This window comes from Hyperoodon ampullatus (genome assembly GCF_949752795.1).
Source record: "Hyperoodon ampullatus genome assembly, chromosome: 3".
In the NCBI taxonomy this organism is placed as follows: domain Eukaryota; kingdom Metazoa; phylum Chordata; class Mammalia; order Artiodactyla; family Ziphiidae; genus Hyperoodon; species Hyperoodon ampullatus.
In genome coordinates this window covers 81,014,069-81,031,752 of record NC_136916.1, presented here as the reverse complement: position 1 = coordinate 81,031,752, position 17,684 = coordinate 81,014,069, and the positions used below count along the sequence as shown (strand labels likewise).

Genomic DNA, 17,684 nt, shown 5'->3' with positions numbered 1-17,684 from the left:
TCTGCCATTGTGGGTAGAGCAGCCACTCCAGCAGGAGCCAGGGTTCTAGGCAAGGCTGCAAGAGCTCAGTCAACTCAGGGGACTCTCTGGACCCGGTCTCCTTGGGTCTATCAGTGGAGACCAAGATGACCGCCTGAAGGCGGTGGTTTCTTGGCGGTCGAGCACCTCGCCCACAAATTGCAATCTGCATCTCTGCCGAAGTTGGCCTGTCCTGGATATTTCTTCTCCCCTCCCCTTCCTCCACCACCCCTCCTAATTCGTCAACTGCTGAAACATCTGCCTGGCTGAAACGGCCTCCTCGCCGCGCGCTGGGGACTGTCCCCAGGTGTTGGTCTTTGTGTCGGGAAAACTTTGTGAGAAACCGAGGGCGCTGGACAAAGAGCGAGCGAGGGAGGGCGTTTGCCAGCCGGCGGGGTACGCCGGGCGGTGCTCGCTCTTCCCTGGGCTCAGCTCTGTACGCGGACGCACCCGGTGCCCCGAGCCCAGCCTCCTTAAGCGGGGAGTGGCAGGCTCCGGCCACATCCCACCGCCCTCGGGAGCTGAAAGAAGCCGGGCGGGAGAAGCAAAGGCGGGAGGCTGGACACTGGAGTTGACTGGGGTGGGAGGAGGAGGGCAGAGGAGCTGAGCGAAGCTGTCAAACTGCGCGCGGAGCCCCGCGCTGGGCGGGGGAAGGGAGGGGAGGGGAGTAGAGAGGAGGGGCGGACGGGAGCTGAGAGGGAGCGAGCCGGCTTGCCGCGCCTGAGCAACCCTTGTCTGCCGCTGTCGCCGCCGCCGCCGCCGCCGCCGGCCCGGACTCGCCCGGAGCGCAGGGTGTCTGCCCCGCTGGGCGCCACGCGCGGAGGCTCCGGCGCCTGCCGCTGCGCCCTCCAGCCCCAGCTCCTCGCGCCGGCCCGCGCGGGTCCCGGTGGGCGCGAACCCACCATGCAGCTGCAGTTCCGGAGCTGGATGCTGGCTGCGCTCACGCTGCTCGTGGTCTTCCTCATCTTCGCAGACATCTCGGAGATCGAAGAAGAAATCGGGTAAATAGCTGCGCCTGGGCCCGTGCCGAGCCCTGGCGGGATCTCTTACCACCCCGGTACTCCGCATCCTCCCTCACGCCCGCTTTGTGTGCGCCGCGCCCCCCTGTCGCTCCGCTGGAGAGCCGGGGGACGATTTTGGCTGGGGGTGGCTGTGCCGGGAGCCCAGGACTGTTTGGGGGGCGGAGGGTGGGGGCGCGGCTGCCACTGGGAGTCCCCGGGCAGGGAGCACTGCCAGCCTCCAGCTGGTCCGCGTCGGGGAGCGGACTCGCCCACCCTGCCTCCCTTCCTCTGCATGTCCGCGCGCGTTGTCGCCGGGGTCGAGGGAGGGCGCCCGGGAGTGTCTGGGGCGGGCGGAGGGGCCGAGAGTGGAGGAGGCAGGAGTTTCTTTGTCTCCTGCTCGGCCGCTTTCTCGCCTGAACAAAGTGGGCAGGGGGCGCGCGGGGATCTCTGTGCTGGGGGAAGGGATCCCCGGGCCGGGGCGGAAGGCGGGGGCTCTTCACGGGCTCCCGGGAAGGCGAGTGTCCCCAGTACCTACAGACACGCACACGCGCCTCCCGCCGGCCCGGGAGCCCAGCACAGGGGTGTGGGCTGACACCGCTAGAGGCGGAGCGCGCGGGCGTTAGCTGAGATCCCTTCCCCACCCTCACCTGGCTTTGGGCGCTCAGCTAATCCCGCGGCTCCCCCTATGCCCCCGGGTTCCTGTGCGCTCGCAGCGCCACGGTGGAGACCTTTCGGGAAAGTCTGTACCACCGCCCTCTCGTCTTCGGGGGCTGGGGTGGAGGGTGCCCAGGCACGCGGTCTAGCCCTGGCTTTTCTCCCGATCTCTCCGGGGGGAGCGGGGGGACCGCGAGCCCCTGCCCTGCCGCTGGACTTCCAAGAGTGCGCGCTTGCGGCGCGGGACGCACCTGCTGTGGGTCCTGGAGGCTGAGAGTCGCGCCCCGCCCCTGGGCCGGCCCCTCTCCGCTTCGACGCTACAAAGAGTCTCCAGGCCGCTGTAGGCAGGTGGGGGGAGTGGGCAGCCAGGGTTCTGAGGGGCCCATTGGAGAGCCTCCTGGCCCCGGGCAGAGAGAAAGTGAGGTCGCAGAGTGGGCAGAAAGTCCCTTCCTCCGTGGGGCTAGTCCCGCACCGCGTGCGCCCCTCCTTTGTCCCATCTGTTATTTCATTCACTATCAGCGCTAGTTGAGGGCTCGCTAAGCTGACAGATCCCTCAAAAGGGAAATGCCAGTCCTGGTCCAGGATGCCAAGGCCCTAAGGACTCAAACCTGGGGCAGGCGCCACTACCTGCTCTCTCCTTTTCTCCTTGCCCCTTCCCATCTTGGCCCCCGCAGAATTCCTTCTGTGAACTCCAGTGCTCTTCAAGTACCAAACGTTTCTCTGCCTCTTCCTCCTCCTCATTCTCGGTTTCCCCAAGAGCTCAGAAAACTTTCACAAATAGTGTTCAGTTAATACACGACATGCTCCCACGCGGAGATAGAGAAACGCTACGTTCTGTAGCTGTTCGCCTCAAAAACGTGGATCGGAAAGGAAATCAGGCAAGACAAGTCCTGAGGTGATGGAGGACGCGGTGGGGAGGGCCTTCCTCTCGGCTCCCACACTCTTCTCCCAGATGTGGGCTCTGCCTGGTCCAGACCACTTGCTGACCTTGACATGTGAGGGAAGGGCCAGCAGCTGCCCATTGTTCTGCTATGAAAACGTAAGAGCTGCACCCATTCAGGCATCCCTCGCTTGTCCATTCACTGAACTTTTACCGAATTTCTTCTATAGGCCAGTGACTTTTTTTTTTTTACATCTTTATTGGAGTATAATTGCTTTACAATGGTGTGTTAGTTTCTGCTCCATAACGAAGTGAATCAGTCACACACACACATATGTTCCCATATCCCTTCCCCCTCTCATCTCCCTCCCTCCCACTCTCCCTATCCCACCCCTCTAGGTGGTCACAAAGCACCGAGCTGATCACCCCGTGCTATGCGGCTGCTTTCCACTAGCTACCTATTTTACGTTTGGTATTGTATATATGTCCATTAGGCCAGTGACTTTTAAGTTTTAAAATGCAATCAGGAAATCACTTTGCACATAATGCTACACTTCCCTGCCAAATGTGTTGTAAAGCCCCTACTCCCCACGTTAGGTTGTTCTAACGGTATCCAGAAATAAGTTGCAAGGCCTGAGCTAAGAAGGGCATTTACATATATATTTAAATCCCAGGGCTCTTGTGCTATGGATGTGTTTCATTGGGGGGGGGCGGGTCCTGCTTGGGCCCACACTGGGGAAAATTGTCTAAAAATTTTGTGTCATCTTGTGTGACATTATCCCCCCTTCTGGTGCCCCTGTCCTCAGGCTGACCCCTGACTTGACCAGTCCTGACCCAGGCCTGAGACCCCTCTCCCGCAGCCCCTTGTCCAGTCCCACCCCCAGTCTTCCCCACACACTGTTAACTCATCTGGGATTTGCCATAACTGGGGGAGGAAGGACATGAAACAGAGGACCAGAATCCCCGCAGCCCCCTATATCTGTTTTTCAAGCCAAGTTTCAAGCTCAGTCACTTATTTAATCCTTGGAAGCACCCCAACTTTGAGCAGCCAGCAGGGGTCAGTGCCCTAGCACAGTGGCCAGTGAGGGGGCGCCAGGAGCAGGACTCTTATCTTCCTCACCCTATGCTTTGCCTTTCCGGGAGACCTGGGATCATACTCCAGACCACGGTGCTATTGCACCAGCCCTGCCCACCCTTCCCCTACTTGATATTGACCTGTGCTAGGGAAGATTACAAATTACCTGCTAGGACCACTCCCTGGGAGAAGACAATTCTGTGAAAGGATGGCTGTTTCTGGAAGGCAATGGTGGCACCCTGTGATCTGTTAGGAAGGAAGGAAGGAAATAAGGAAAAATCTCTTCTTGAAGTAAATTTTCCAAGGATTAACACATGAGAAGTAAAAGAGGAAAGACAATTTCATGTGTATCGTCTAGAGGAACAAAACTGAGATATACTTTTGCTAAACTCTTGATTCCTTTTATTATAAAATAAGGCTTTTGCTGTGGTGATCTCAGAAGTTCTGTCCTGCCCAAGGAATCATAGAACGGGTTCTGAAGGGCAGGGGTTTTCTTCCAGAGGCTATTTCCCTAGAGACACGTCTCTTCCTAAATGATGATTTTCAAAGTTCTGTTTCTAACTTGCTTGCTTGGGAAAATGCCTCCCTGGGGCTGAATGAGAAAAAAAATGTAAAATGCTCTTCAAAGCATTCAAAGGATGAATTCAAATTCTAAATCAGAGATTGGGTGGAGCTTTGGTAAAACAGCCCCCATCAACTCATGCAGCACCCCAAATTTAGAGTCAATTGGACCAAGTCGTAAGCTAAAACTCTTTTTCTGATTATCCCCTGGGCCCACCGTGGTGCCTTCAAAACCTGACACACAGAAGGCATTCAGTAAACATCTACTGGATAAATATCTTTCTGGGGTCTGGCCCAGCGATGGGCATACACGGCATCCTTAGGGAAGGCTGATACTCACAGAGCCTTAGGATGGGAAAGGAGTGCAGGGCTCCCCCTAAGAAACCTCCTCTCTTTTTACAATTAGGATAAATTTGACCCTGAGAAGTAGCGTCTCTTATCCAAGATCACACCTGGCTGATTAGGGACAGGGCAAGCCTGCACAGGTCTCCTCTCTTATAACCCAATGCCCTAGTCCCCAAATGAGGTCTCTAATCATAAAAGAGTTACAGAACTCTTGTTAAAGAGGATGTAGCTAGTAATAACAGAAATCATGGCAATGGTGAAGATGAAGGTGATGGTGGTCATTAACATTCATTTATTTATTGAGTGCTTGCTGTGAACCAAGAGCTATTCCAAGTGCTTTACAGGCGCTAACACATGTCATCCTCCTGGCAACCCAATGGTCACCTACTAGTGGCACCAAAAGCTACTATTTGTTGAGCACAAATAGTGCCAGACACCGTGCTTACTGCTTTAAAGCACCAGCTCACTCAGTCCCCACCAAACCTCTTGAAGCTGGGTAGGGTGGCTATCTTTAGTTCATCAGTGAGGAAACTGAGGCTCAGAGAGGTTGTATAACTTGCTTGTGATAAAACAAATGACCCTAATTCTATGAGAAGCCAAAGCCCCTGTCTTGACTGCCGTGCTAGACTGCCCTGTCCTCTGAATTCTTTGCCCCCTGCAATAACATTACATAATAGGTCTCAGAACTAGCCTTCCTAACTCATCCCCCCGCATTCTTCCAAAGGCTCAGTTTTCCTAAGAGCCTGGTCTGACTTAGTAGTTACCCGCTCCCCTGCCCTCAGCAGTTTAGAAGGAGGGAAGGTGAGTACTGAGGATTGGAGAAGGACTCGGGGCTCGTCTCCCCAAAATGCCCCTCTGGTCCAGTCAGTGTGATGCTATACCCTGGTTTGCCAGACAAGCTCACTGGCCATGGGCCTGAGCGTCCCAGACTTATAGGTGGGACCTTGGGCTAAAGCTTCTGAAGGAGAGAAAACTCCCATTCCATTGCAACCCTGATTCTGATGTCAGTTGAATGCGCCTTCCTCACTTCTACACACCATAAGACTGGGCATCCAGGAACCTGGACTAGGTGATAGTAAAGATGCTTAACAACTGGTCCCTCTAGGGCACTGACCTGTTAGAATGGACATCTGACTGGTCAGAACTGATGCCGTCCAGTACACCATGGTCAGGGTCCTGGTGCCCCCCACACATCAGACACTGTCTGGGAAGGTAATAGACAAGGAAGGGCTAGCTCTGACCCTCAGATCCGTGAACTGGCAACTACTGCCATCAGCTGAGAATGAGGTGAGGTGCACCTTTTAGTGGATGAGTCCAGGTGGATGTGAAAGGAAATGACCTCGGGCAGTTGCAGTCCAGGCACTCTGTAAGAAACACACATATTTGCACAAGACCGTGCAACATTTTTTTAAAGCCCATTCTTCGCCCCAGTCCTCATGTACTTCACTCAAGTATAAACATGATTGGAGGATAAAATAGGACAGAAAGAAAGTCTGGTGTTTAACTGACTTGCTCCAAGCCCTTGTTGCCAACTGTTCCTAGCATCAAATTTAAATTGCAAATAGATATCCATCTTAGAAACCAATTCACCACTCAGGGCCTCTTTCCCCTTGTAAAGCAGGGTTGCTAGATTTTTAAATTGCTTAGGTTTTACAAATTGGGGATGTTGTAGATTGCAAATGATAAATACTTCTCAGAAGTAGTGGAATTCTATAAAGGCTCCCATTGCTCTTAGCATGGCATACAAGGTAATACCTAATCTGGTCCCTGCCTCTCTCTTCAGCCTTCCTGGCCTCCAGCCATTCTGTATTGCTATTGCTCACAGTTCCCTGGAATGTACCATGACTTCATGCCTCTGTGCCTTTGCACATGTTCTTTTTTTTTTTTTTTTTTTTGCGGTACGCGGGCTTCTCACTGTTGTGGCCTTTCCCGTTGCGGAGCACAGGCTCCAGACGCGCAGGCTCAGCGGCCATGGTTCACGGGCCCAGCCACTCCGCGGCATGAGGGATCCTCCCGGACCGGGGCACAAACCCGTGTTCCTGCATTGGCAGGCGGACTCTCAACCACTGCGCCACCAGGGAAGCCCATTTGCACAAGTTCTTACTGCTTTCTAGAACAACCTCCTTGCACACACTATTCTTAACCCCACACCCCACCCATCCTTACTTCCCCTCCCTCCTCCTTTAAGGCGAAGGCTAGTATCACCTCCCTTGCAAAGAATTCCAAGACCCCAGACCTTCCTTGGACAGTCTGGGGTAGCTGCCTCTCCTGTGTGTACACTTAACATCTATCATGACAGTATCCTATGGAGATGGACTCAACAATTTTGTTTTATTTTTTCCCTTATCCCCAGCCCCTGGTGATAAGTATATGGTTTAGTAAATAGAGCCCATAAAGTATTTTCAGAATGAACAAACTTAGGCCTAGCACATGGCAAAAGTAAGCATTCAGCCTTTCTGACCCCAAAGGTCTACACGATTCTAATAACAATTAAACACCTTCCACTTGCTCAGAAAGCCCCTTGCTTTTCCCAACATGTGTATCCAACATGGAGGCCACAGCCCAGTTAAGGGCACAGTTTTCATTGTCTCAGAATGTTGTAGAACAGGCCAATGGGAATGAAAGCACCTTTCTAGTTTGTAAAAGAGGAGGACCCAGTGATAAGTTTCCCACTGTCAGTTCAGACAAAAAGCAAAGGTGTAAAGCCCCACCTCCAAGCCTCTGTCCAGCTCATCTTCTCCAGAGAGCCCTTTCTAGCCCTGCCACTGCCAACAGTGCCAGCGCCTCCCCCATCCTCCTTCTGCCTGGAGAGGAAGTTCCTGCTCTGTCCATCTTTATCACCTTAACGGCTTCCACACTGGAGTTAAGAGCAGACTTAAGTTGGTGCCAACTGTTTCCTTCCAAGGGCTGGTCCCCAGAAAGGATGCTGAACAGAAAGGCTGTGTTGTGTGTTTGAAACATTGAGGGAGTAAGAAGTCAGGTTGATGTGTGTCATCTCAAAGATTTTCTCTATTAAGCACTTTTAAGTGGTGTTATGATTTTCAAACACTGGTCAAACCAGGGAATCATGATGGATCAGCCAAGACTCATAGCAGCTGCAAGGACCCTCAGTGGGTTTCAGGAGCCTCACACCTCTCAGCTGCCTCAAGTGAAAACAAGTTCAAGAGGCAGATGGAAAGATACAGTGAAAGGAGTAAGGAAGGGGCAGGAACATGAATGCCACCAGGGAGCTGGTCAGGTGGCTGCCTCCTGCCAGGGAACAGGGACAGGTTCATCTCTCCAGGAGAAGCCCCAAGATGAGACGCTTGGGTGCCATCTGCGTGCAGGGAAACCGTCCCCTGTGTCTGAGTGACTGCTGGTCTGGGGCTTGTCCTTAAGTGTTGAGATTAGTCACTCTCCTGGGGGACAGCTGGGCTGGATTTAAATTCTCCCCAGTCTCCTGCAATTGGTCACTTGGCTAGGAAGCCGCCCAGTGTCCTGACAGGACCTGTTTGTCACAGCATTTTCTTAGCTTCAGCTGTCACAGGCTTCGGCAGGGAGCAGCTCCTCCGGACACTTCTAGCACTTGGAATCCTGATTCGCTGCTCTTGGAAACCCAACGTCCTGCCTTGCTGTGTGGGTGTGTGTTTGAGTTCTGAAATTGCTCTGTGAGAAGGAAGCTCTTGGCTCTGTCACAGAGTTTCCTCAGCACTTTGCTCTTATTGTTGGAGAAACACGGAGACGCTCAGCTCTGCTTCCTTGTCCCCTTTTAAGGCTCCGGGCTACAATTTCTCCTCCTCCTCTTAGTTGATGGCTGGAGGTTGAAATGACCCTGAGATCAGCATTTCCCAGTGCTGATCTGCAGATGGGTGGTGATCCAGAAGGAAAAAAGAAAAGAAAAAATAAAAAACACAATGTAGCCGTGACAATTATGTTAGTTTCAGGTATGCCAACTGTCATTTCCCGAGAACTATCTTTTGAGATGATGTTCTCTTTTTTCTTTTGGGTATTGATGTCCTTTCTTTCCTGAAAGAGGGTGATGGTAAATAGTAGTTGTGATCTTTTTCCTAAACTGAGTCCCCAACCCCAATTCTTTGGAAATGTTACTGATCACTGAAATCTATAGTCTGGGGTCTCAGTTTACCTTGAAGAGTAAACAGAGGGCATCGCTTCTAGAAACAGGGGCTCATTCCTCATACATCTTTTCTCCATGAAGGCTGACGCCAGCAGAGAGTAACAACAGTCATTTTTGGGGGGGCGGGTCTGCTGTGTGCCATATGATAGACTAAGCACTTTAGTTCTGTTCGCACCTATAATCTTCCCAACAATCCTATGAGGTCCATATTGTTATTATCTCCATTTTATAATGAGGAACCTGAGGCACAGAACAGTTAAGTAACTTGGCCAAGGTCACATAGCTAGTCAGTTGCAGAGCTGGGATGGAAACCCAGGTTCCAGGGAATCAGTAGAATTATCCAAAACTGACGTACGAAATGACATCCAGTGGGGAAAATATGCATGCTCGTGTTTCCAAAGGGTAAAGCTTGGAAAGAGAGAGGTCTGTGGGAGAGAGAAACCCGGAAAGCAGCAACGCTGGAAGAGAGCTCAGGAGACAGGAAACTAGAGGTGAGGCCGTAATGGAATATGGCAGCCCAGAAGATCAGTGCAGTTTAGGGTCGCCAGATCCACAGCATCTTGTTTTGGAACGGTGCCCCCCACTCCACCTTCCCCCTTTCCCTCCCGTCCAGCCCCCTCCTTGTCCCCACCAGGTCTCATCAGAGTGGCTCTGGAGCATATTTGTTTGACCAACTCATTAGAGTAGACACACACACGTACACACACGTACACACACACTGATGGGAGAGAAAAACAACACAGACGATTAAGGCCTGGAGGAATTTTCTTCTGGGGAAAGAGAGAAGGGCTAGTGCAGTCAGCTTCCTGGAACCGGGCAAGGAAGGAAGAAAGTAGGCTGGGAGGGGACAGGCTTCTGCAGGGAGATTGTACAGGCCCAGGGAGCCCGTTTCCTGGGAGCTGATATTGTGCTGAGAGCTGCACAGGGCAATCTCTTAAGCCTCACAACCATCATGTTTGCTCATCTGCAGATGAGGAGGTAGGGGCCCAAAGAGGTGCCAAGACTTGCTAAGGTCACACAGCCAGTAACAAGGAAATGAGGTGCCAGCCAAGTTTGCCTGACTCCATCACCCACTCTGTTCATAGTGACTTCTGTGTCCCCGAATCACCGGGCTCCCTGCCCCTGTTCCGCCTGCCTCCCATCTCCTGCCTTGGGCCATTTTCTGTACCACAAAGACAGTTTGCAAAGGGAAACTGGAAACATTGGGACTTCAGAAAGGACTCGTGGCATGTCAGGTGAGCCTCCCAAGCACTGTGGCGACCACGCCCTTGGGTGCAACGTTTCAGCCAATGCTGAGGAGGGACACACACCCTTGAACTCTGTCCAGCGAGGTGTGGGCGCTTGCTGTTAGGTTTCCCATCTCCAATTTCAAGAACAAGAATATTGGTCATGCTCGGAGGAGCGCTACACAGGATTAATTCACACCTTCTTGCTTAGTAAATGCCAGCGTGGCTTAAATAATGCAGCGGGGAGGCTAAGATACCTGGAGAAAATGAGCTGGTAAATTGATAGGTCAGGCGACTTTCGTTTGCTCTTCTCTTGTAAGCAGCAAAGCCCCTAATACTGCACCTCTAAGGTTCCTAAGTTTGGGAGTTAGCTCTAAGCGGACTCTGCCTGATGTCCAAACTATACCCCAGTCCATAGGTTTAGTTCCCAGGAGAGGCAAAGAGAAGGGCAAGAGAGAAACCCACAGTGGTGTACAGGTCCTGGCCTGGGCAGAGAGCCTCTTAGACTGCAGCACGAGAGCTGCAGCTCCTTGACAAATAGCCTCCAGAAGAGCGGGACCATCCAGCATTGGGGGTGGAGCCAGCTAAGCCCCCGCAGCCCCTTCCCCAGAGGGTAACCGCCACCAAAGCTCTACCCTCCAGCGTCATTAGGATGACTCCCTTAGGGCTTTGTAAATCTCTCCCAGCTGCCAGCCTGGGGCCTTCCTTTTCTCCGGTCAGTAAGGACTGTCAAGTCTTCCCTATGAGCCAGACTCACTGCTCATGCCTCTGGACACTAAGCCACACCTTTGGAGCCCCTGGGAGCTGCTATGGAAAGACTGAGGCTCTAATCACTGATGAAACACTTATTACCTGCGTGACCTCACGCAGGTGGCTTCACCTCTCTGAGCCTCAGTTTCCTAACCTGTATAATGGAGTTACTAGTATCCAACTCACAGTGTTCTGAGGAGTAAATTATAAATCGTGGGAATGTAAAATGGTGCAGCTGCTGTGGAAAACAACAGGGTGGTTCCTCAAAAAATTAAAAATAGAATTACCATATGACCCAGCAATTCCACTTCTGGGTATATACCCCAAAGAATCAAAAGCAGGGATTTGAACAGATATTTTTATACCCGTGTATATTATAGCAGTATTATTTGCAATAGCCAAAAAATGTCCATCAACGGATGAATGGATAAGCAAAATGTGGTATGTATATACAATGGAATGTTACTCAGCCTTAAAAGGGAAAGAAATTCTGACACATGCTACAACATGGATGAGCCTCGAGGACATTACACTAAGTGAAATAAACCAGACACAGAGAACAGATATTGTATGAGTCCACTTATATGAGATAACTAGAATAGTCAAATTCATGGAGACAGGAAGTAGAGTGGTAGTTGCCAGGAGCTGGGGGAGGAGAGTTCCTGTTCAGTTGGCACACAGAGCTTCAGTTTTGCAGGATGAGAACTCTGGAGATTGGTTGCACAGCAACGTGAATGTACTTGACACTACTGAACCGTACAGTTGAAAATGGTGAAAATGGTAAATTTTATGTTAGGTGTATTTTACCACAACTAAACACACACACGCACACACACACACACACACACACACAAATGAAAGCAGCCAGAAGAGTGCCTGGCAGGTGCTCAAGACACAGTGATTTATTTGAAGAGCATAGTTGTGGTATTAACAAAGCAACATCAATGTGAGTACTATTTAATTCAAAAAATGATATAGTACAAAAATCATGGTTGGGAGGCAGTAGAGGGAGAAAAAGAGAAAGGGACGTAGACTAGAATTAGAGACATACACACCATTTCTTTGTTGTGAGCATATCTGGATACACTTGCTGGAGGGGGCCCAAATTCCCAACACCTGGGATTTAAGACCTTGGAAAGTGCAGACATATACTTTTCGTGGACTCTCTGTAACTACTCGTTGGCCTGCCTTGCTGTCTAACTTCAGTGGAGGGGCCCATAAGGTCTCTGTCAAAGTCTAAACTGCATGGAAGTCAGGGAGTGGTGGGGGAGGGAAGCAGGGGGGAGAGAGGTGGGAGGCCAAGGGTGCAGATAGCCCAGACCACCCCTCCCTCCCAGATCCAGGTTCCTAGCTGCGCTTTTCTTACCATCTGCATCAGAGTAGCCATGGTTAGTGTTTTTGGCTCAAGGGAACAGAGAAGGGAGTCCCAAAATGCTGATCCCCAGAGATTTGGCTCCTGCTAGTCTGGAACCTGCTGAGATACAGCTTACTCTCCCCATTTAGGCTCGTGCCAGGCAACTCCCAGAAGACAACTGGAGTGAGCCAGTGCTGTGGTTTCCAGGGTCAGGCAGTCCCAAAACTGGGGGCTGTTACAAACAGTGCCGGCCCCACCCCAGAGTTTCTGATTCAGCAGGTCTGGGGTGGGTGGAGCCTGAGAACTGGCATCACTAACAAGTTCCAGGTGATGCTGATATCTCTGGCCCTTTCGAGGACCACACTTGGAGAAACACTGGGCCTTGTCAATCAAAGTGTGGTTCTTGGACCAGCCACATGGGCTTCACCTGGAGTTTTGGTAGAAATGCAGAATCTCAGGCCTCACCCCAGGCCCACACCTGATGAAATCTGCATCAGAACAAGACCCCAGGTAATTACCATACACAATCCCTGCACTGGTGGGAATAATTGGTTTCATGGCCTTCTGCAGAGCCCCAGCCCAAGCCAAAGACCTTGGCCCATCAAACCAAGGGGAAACTTGTCTGAGGATCCCTGTTGCCCATCAGAGTTGGCCTTGACTCTCAAAAGGATGTCAGAAAAATCAGTAATGGTTATTATTACAACTGGATGCCTGTGTGCACACCAGGGGTTTTCATACATTATTTCATTATAAAACCCTGGAAAAACCCATTTTATTGATGAGTAAACTGAGACTCGGGTAAAGTAACTTCTTGATAAACACAGAAAAAAGAACTGAATTTTATGAAGGCCTACCTGACCATTGCCGGGGTGCCGGGGTTTAGGCCTGTGGATTAACCTACTTCTCTCCCTTTCACCCTCCCAAAAATGAGGCCTGAGGCATGAAGTAAGGCAAGGAGAAATTTTTTTTTAATGCACTTTATTTTCCATCTCATCCATGAGGCTTTTTTTTTTTTAATCTTGATTTCAGTTACCCCTGTCTTTGCAACTTTCTTGGCCAAGAAGTTCTTAAAACTTGGTTTTTGGTTTTTGGGGTTTTTTTGGCCATGCCATGCAGCATATGGGATATTAGTTCTCCCACCAGGGATCGAGCCCATGCCCCCTGCATTGGGAGCACAGAGTCTTAACCACTGGACCACCAGGGAAGCCCCAAGGCAAGGAGAAATCTTAACCAAGGGTTGAATTGGTTTATTAAATGAGCTTAATTAAGGAGGCCGCAATGTCTGTACCAGAATAACTTTGACCCAGGGCTGGAGCATGTGATAGAAATTTCCAGAGAAGCTGGTCAGCCAAGTACTCCTTGACTGTGTCATTAAGTCCCCTCATGAGCTTGGCTTGGATGTGATCATTCACACAGCCAATGGCCCCATTTCACAGTTGGCACACGCGGTTACAGTTCCCTAGAGTTCTTGGGGTTCCTGAGTGGTTTTGGTGGCCTGCCCAGCCAGCAATCTAATTCCAAACTCCATTCTCAGTTATAAAAAGCAGAGGAATTGATGGTGGAGGCCTCTAGGGGCTATCGAAGGCAAGTAGAGGGGAGCCTTTTAAAACCAATCTGCTACTTCAGATAAAGACAGCCTCTGGGCAGGCTGGAAGCCAAGAATTTAATTGTATTTATTTTTGCCATTACTTTCTATTTAGGGCAAGGGATATTGGTATTCTATTTATGGTTGTGATATAAAGGTTCCTTTGATGATTAATTCATTTAAGTTTTTGAGTCGATTTAAAGAAAACTATTAAGTCAATAAAGTGGGATTAGCAAAACACGTAAAGGTAGACCCCAAAAATGACTGAAGTCGATGCTGTGATGATGTGCTTGCTTTACTCCTCTTTACGACCATTATCTGCCCCCTTGGCAGCAAAGCCGCGACAAGTCCTTGTAAAACTTCTATAGAGAGTAAGTGAGTTAATCTTCCAAAAAAGTACCTAGTTACAGATATGATTTTCTCATTGTATCTGGGAAATTGCCCAGTGCTCAAAAAAAGAATTCTCCGATGAAACAACCTTGTGGATGACTCAAAAGGCAAGGATGATTGAGCCCTGCCACCAACTCCCAGAAACACCACTAGGTGAGACTCCCGTTTTAGAGTCTCCCAGCGCCCTCCATATTTTCCTCCTTACGGTTCATATTTCTTGCATGGTGCCTTTCCTGCCTGGTAGATTGTAGCTTTAGGAGGGCTAGGACCATTTCACATCTGTGCTGCGTTGTACTTTCAGCCCCTTGCACAGTGCCTGGCAGAGAGTAAGTGCTGGTTTGGAGAACAAAGGAAGGAAAGGAGGGAGGGCAGGAAGGAGGGAGTTAGTTCCAGAGAGAAGCTCAGAACAGCTCCTGCCACCTACCTTCTGCAATCATTTATATATTCCTTTCCATGGCCAAAGGAGAGAAAATATGGTGGTTTATATCAGCTCCCACATAATTGTCTGATTTGAAATCCGTTGAATTCCGTCTTCGTTATAGATGAAATGCACTTTTCCTTTTCCCTGATTCCTTGGAGAAAAGACCAGCCCACTATTAAAGGTTTCTTAACAGGGTAATTCATGGTGCTATACACAAGCTCCATGGCCTGGTACGCAGAAACCAGAGGACCGGAGGGATGTGGATGTGGCCAGAATGGGGAATCAGGTGCGCTGGCTCCTGGCAGGCCGAGATCATGCTGATAACAAAGAGATTAATAAGGGTCTGCAACCTCCTCCATCCTGTAGTATCAAGGAGGGTTTTTAAATCAATGCCGGACTGGCTGGCTTAATGGTACCTAATCTTACCTTTTGAAGCTGGAATCTTTGAGAGTTGAGATCAATTGAGATAAAATAAAGCAAACTGTGTTGACTTTTGGATTTGGGGTCTTCATCAGATTCCCATTGTGTAGTGTTGTTTTTATTTTCTGTCTTGGAAATAGGTGGAAATTAGCCACTGGAGAGGGTTGTTCTGCCTGGACCAGGTGACGGTATATTTACTTCTGTTCTTCTTTTTTTCATCTTCCACAAGATGATTCTCCATGAGGGAAAGATCCATTTCTATCCTGTTCATCTCCATATACCCAGGGCATGTCGCCCAGTAAATGCTCAATGACTATATCTCAAGTACAGCATTTTAGTGTAACTAGCACACTCTCTGCCATGGGCCAAGTCTGCTGGAAAAGTCAGTCTGTTCCCAATTAGGTGCAGAAACAGCCACCTTACAAGGCATCCCAGTGCCCCTGGAGAAAAGCCTCAGGAAGTCTCCCTGGTACCTGGTTTCCGTGACTGTTACCACGAGTCTTGTGTGGTCATCACAAAGCTGTGTGAGTAAAATGCATCTGATTCGTCACACACAAGGGCTCACAAGCCCTGTGCGAGATGCTGGTGACATGCAAAGATGAACCCAGCACAGAAAAAGTGCTTGAGGAGTTTGTGGTCTGATGGAGGAGAAACTCTTGAAAGTTTAGGCATTTCTCTGGCCAGAGGATCCATACATTTTAAAGGATTCTCAAAGGATAGCACAAAGCTGAAGAGGAGCTGCTATGAACAGCTGAGACCCTTGAAATGTTTTGAACAGGAATGTGCATCACACATCATCCTGTGTGAGGATGAGAAACATGTCTGGGGTGAGTGAGAGCTGGGAGATCTGCCACCTCAAGGGCAGGCCCTAAGCTCTCAGGGCCTCAATTTCCCCATCTGTAAATGAGGTTCAACAACCCCACAGGTCTCCTCTAGCTGCAAAGCATCACCACTGGATACCTTCCCTGTTGAGTGAGTCCAGACTCACTGGAAATAGCTAATCCTTTTTCTATGCCTCTAAATTCCTTGCCCTGAAATCTTAGAGTAGGGCAATATATAGGTGCTGAGCTATTTTCACCTACCACCTGCTCTACATTTAAAAGGGGAAAAAGCCACTCTAAGGGAGGTGGAAGGCAAACTTACACACTGAGGGTCTGCCACATGCCAGGCATCACAGTGGGTGGATGCTTTCACATCTCAACGAAGCCTCTTGATGAACTGGCAAGACAGGCTCAGCAGCATCTTTATTCCCCGCCTCTCAGTACTACTTGGAGACACATTCTATTACAGCAGGATGGGTGTTCCAGATAAATTATGCTCAATATACCACGTTTTAGAAAAGCATGTGAGTGTATGTTATAAAATATAGAAAAGCTGGCATCAGTCATAGCTCAATTGGAGGATTTCGGAAGCCTTCTTCCTTCAGTTATCAGGAAGATTCATTATCACCAGCAAGCATCTCAACCTAGTAAGCGTCCCTGTCCTCAGTGGTGAGCCCTGCCATGTCACAGAAACAAAAATTGACAATATTGTGCTCCTAGTGATGATGATTCAGATCTGTAGGAGCTCCAAAGAGGGAGTCCCCACAAAGGGTGGGGATCAGGGTGGGAACTTGAAGGAATGGTCCAAGACTTAGCCGGAAGAAGAATGAAATTGATGATCCAGATGGGGAGAATGGCCTGAGACAAAGAAGGTTCAAGTGCACATCAAAGAGCTGTTCCTACCTTTGGGGCTTGGCTGGAGTTGGGGGCTTCGGGAGGACCTGAGGGTGGAGGAAAATAAGATAGGACAGGGGGTGCAGAGCCAGGCTGTCAGGGGCTGAGGGGCTCACACTTGATTTTTTGGGAGGTTGCTTTGGTCTCATCTGGGGTCCAAAGACCTCTAAAGAGTCTGTGATGGGTTTTAGGAGATCCATGAACCTCTTGAAATCTTGGGCATTTCTCTGGGCAGAGGATCCATACATTTTAAAGGATTCCACAAAGCTGAAGAGGAACTGCTATGAATAATTGAGACCCTTGAAATGTTTTGAACAGGAATGTGTAGACTGTATGTTGCTGGAAGGAGCAGAAGCTAGGGAGACCACCCAGGTCATCTATAGGAGCAGCATGGAGGGTCTGGGCTGGGGGGCAGGGGCTATAAATGGAAAGGAAGAGAGAGCTAGGGAGTCTTGGTTACAGAGGAGAAATGACAATACTCTGGGGTGGTCAGTGATGGCTGAGCCCACTGTGGGTGTCAGAATCCAGAGGGAAAGCTGGGCCTTAAGGTCCAATGGTGAGTTTGACTTTAAACATGATGATTTTAAGAGGATAGAGTTCATCTATGTTGGAATGAAGACATTTAACAATCATTGAATCACCAATTATTGGAGTGTAGGTACAAAAGAGGCCAGCCAGCCCATTCCCCTGTATTTTCCAGGTACAGCAATGACACCCCAAGATGGGAAGGGACTTGTCCATGGTCACCTAGATGGTGGGCAACTGTAACCAATACATAAGCGAATAATATTTAGGAGAGAGGTCAGAGCTGAGATGGAGATCAGAAGCCATTTGGAGGGAGACGAATGAAGCCATGAGTGTAGCCATCTTTAACATAGCAGAGACCCCAGGATTAAGCTTCGGTCTTTGCCGTCATTTAGAGAGTTGGAAGGAGGAACCAAGGGAGCAAAGGGCATGGAGAAGGACAAAGAAGTGAGGAGAGAACCGAGAGACCAAAACTGTGCCTAAGGGGGGGCAAGCGCCCCCGGCAGAAGGGCGCATGGGATGAGGATGCTCCAGGGCCACTGGCTGGGGCATCGGCAGGCTCTGGGTGACAGTTGAGAGACCTCTTTCCTTGGTGTGGTGAGGTGATGAGAGATTTCAGAGAGGTCCCTGATAAAAGGGGGCCATGATTA

General features: G+C 50.1%; 1 protein-coding gene across 2 annotated transcripts in view; it reads left to right on the top strand.

Moving 5' to 3' along the window:
• Positions 1-921: 921 nt before the first annotated feature.
• The window catches only part of ST8SIA2 (ST8 alpha-N-acetyl-neuraminide alpha-2,8-sialyltransferase 2), a gene marked incomplete at both ends in the record, with an annotated part of 59,525 nt that continues 42,762 nt past the window's right edge, over positions 922-17,684 (top strand). For both annotated transcript variants that reach the window (XM_079701015.1, XM_079701014.1), the window contains one exon: positions 922-1,019. In XM_079701015.1, coding sequence (XP_079557141.1) covers positions 922-1,019 — 98 coding nt within the window. The remainder of the gene's footprint in view (positions 1,020-17,684) is intronic.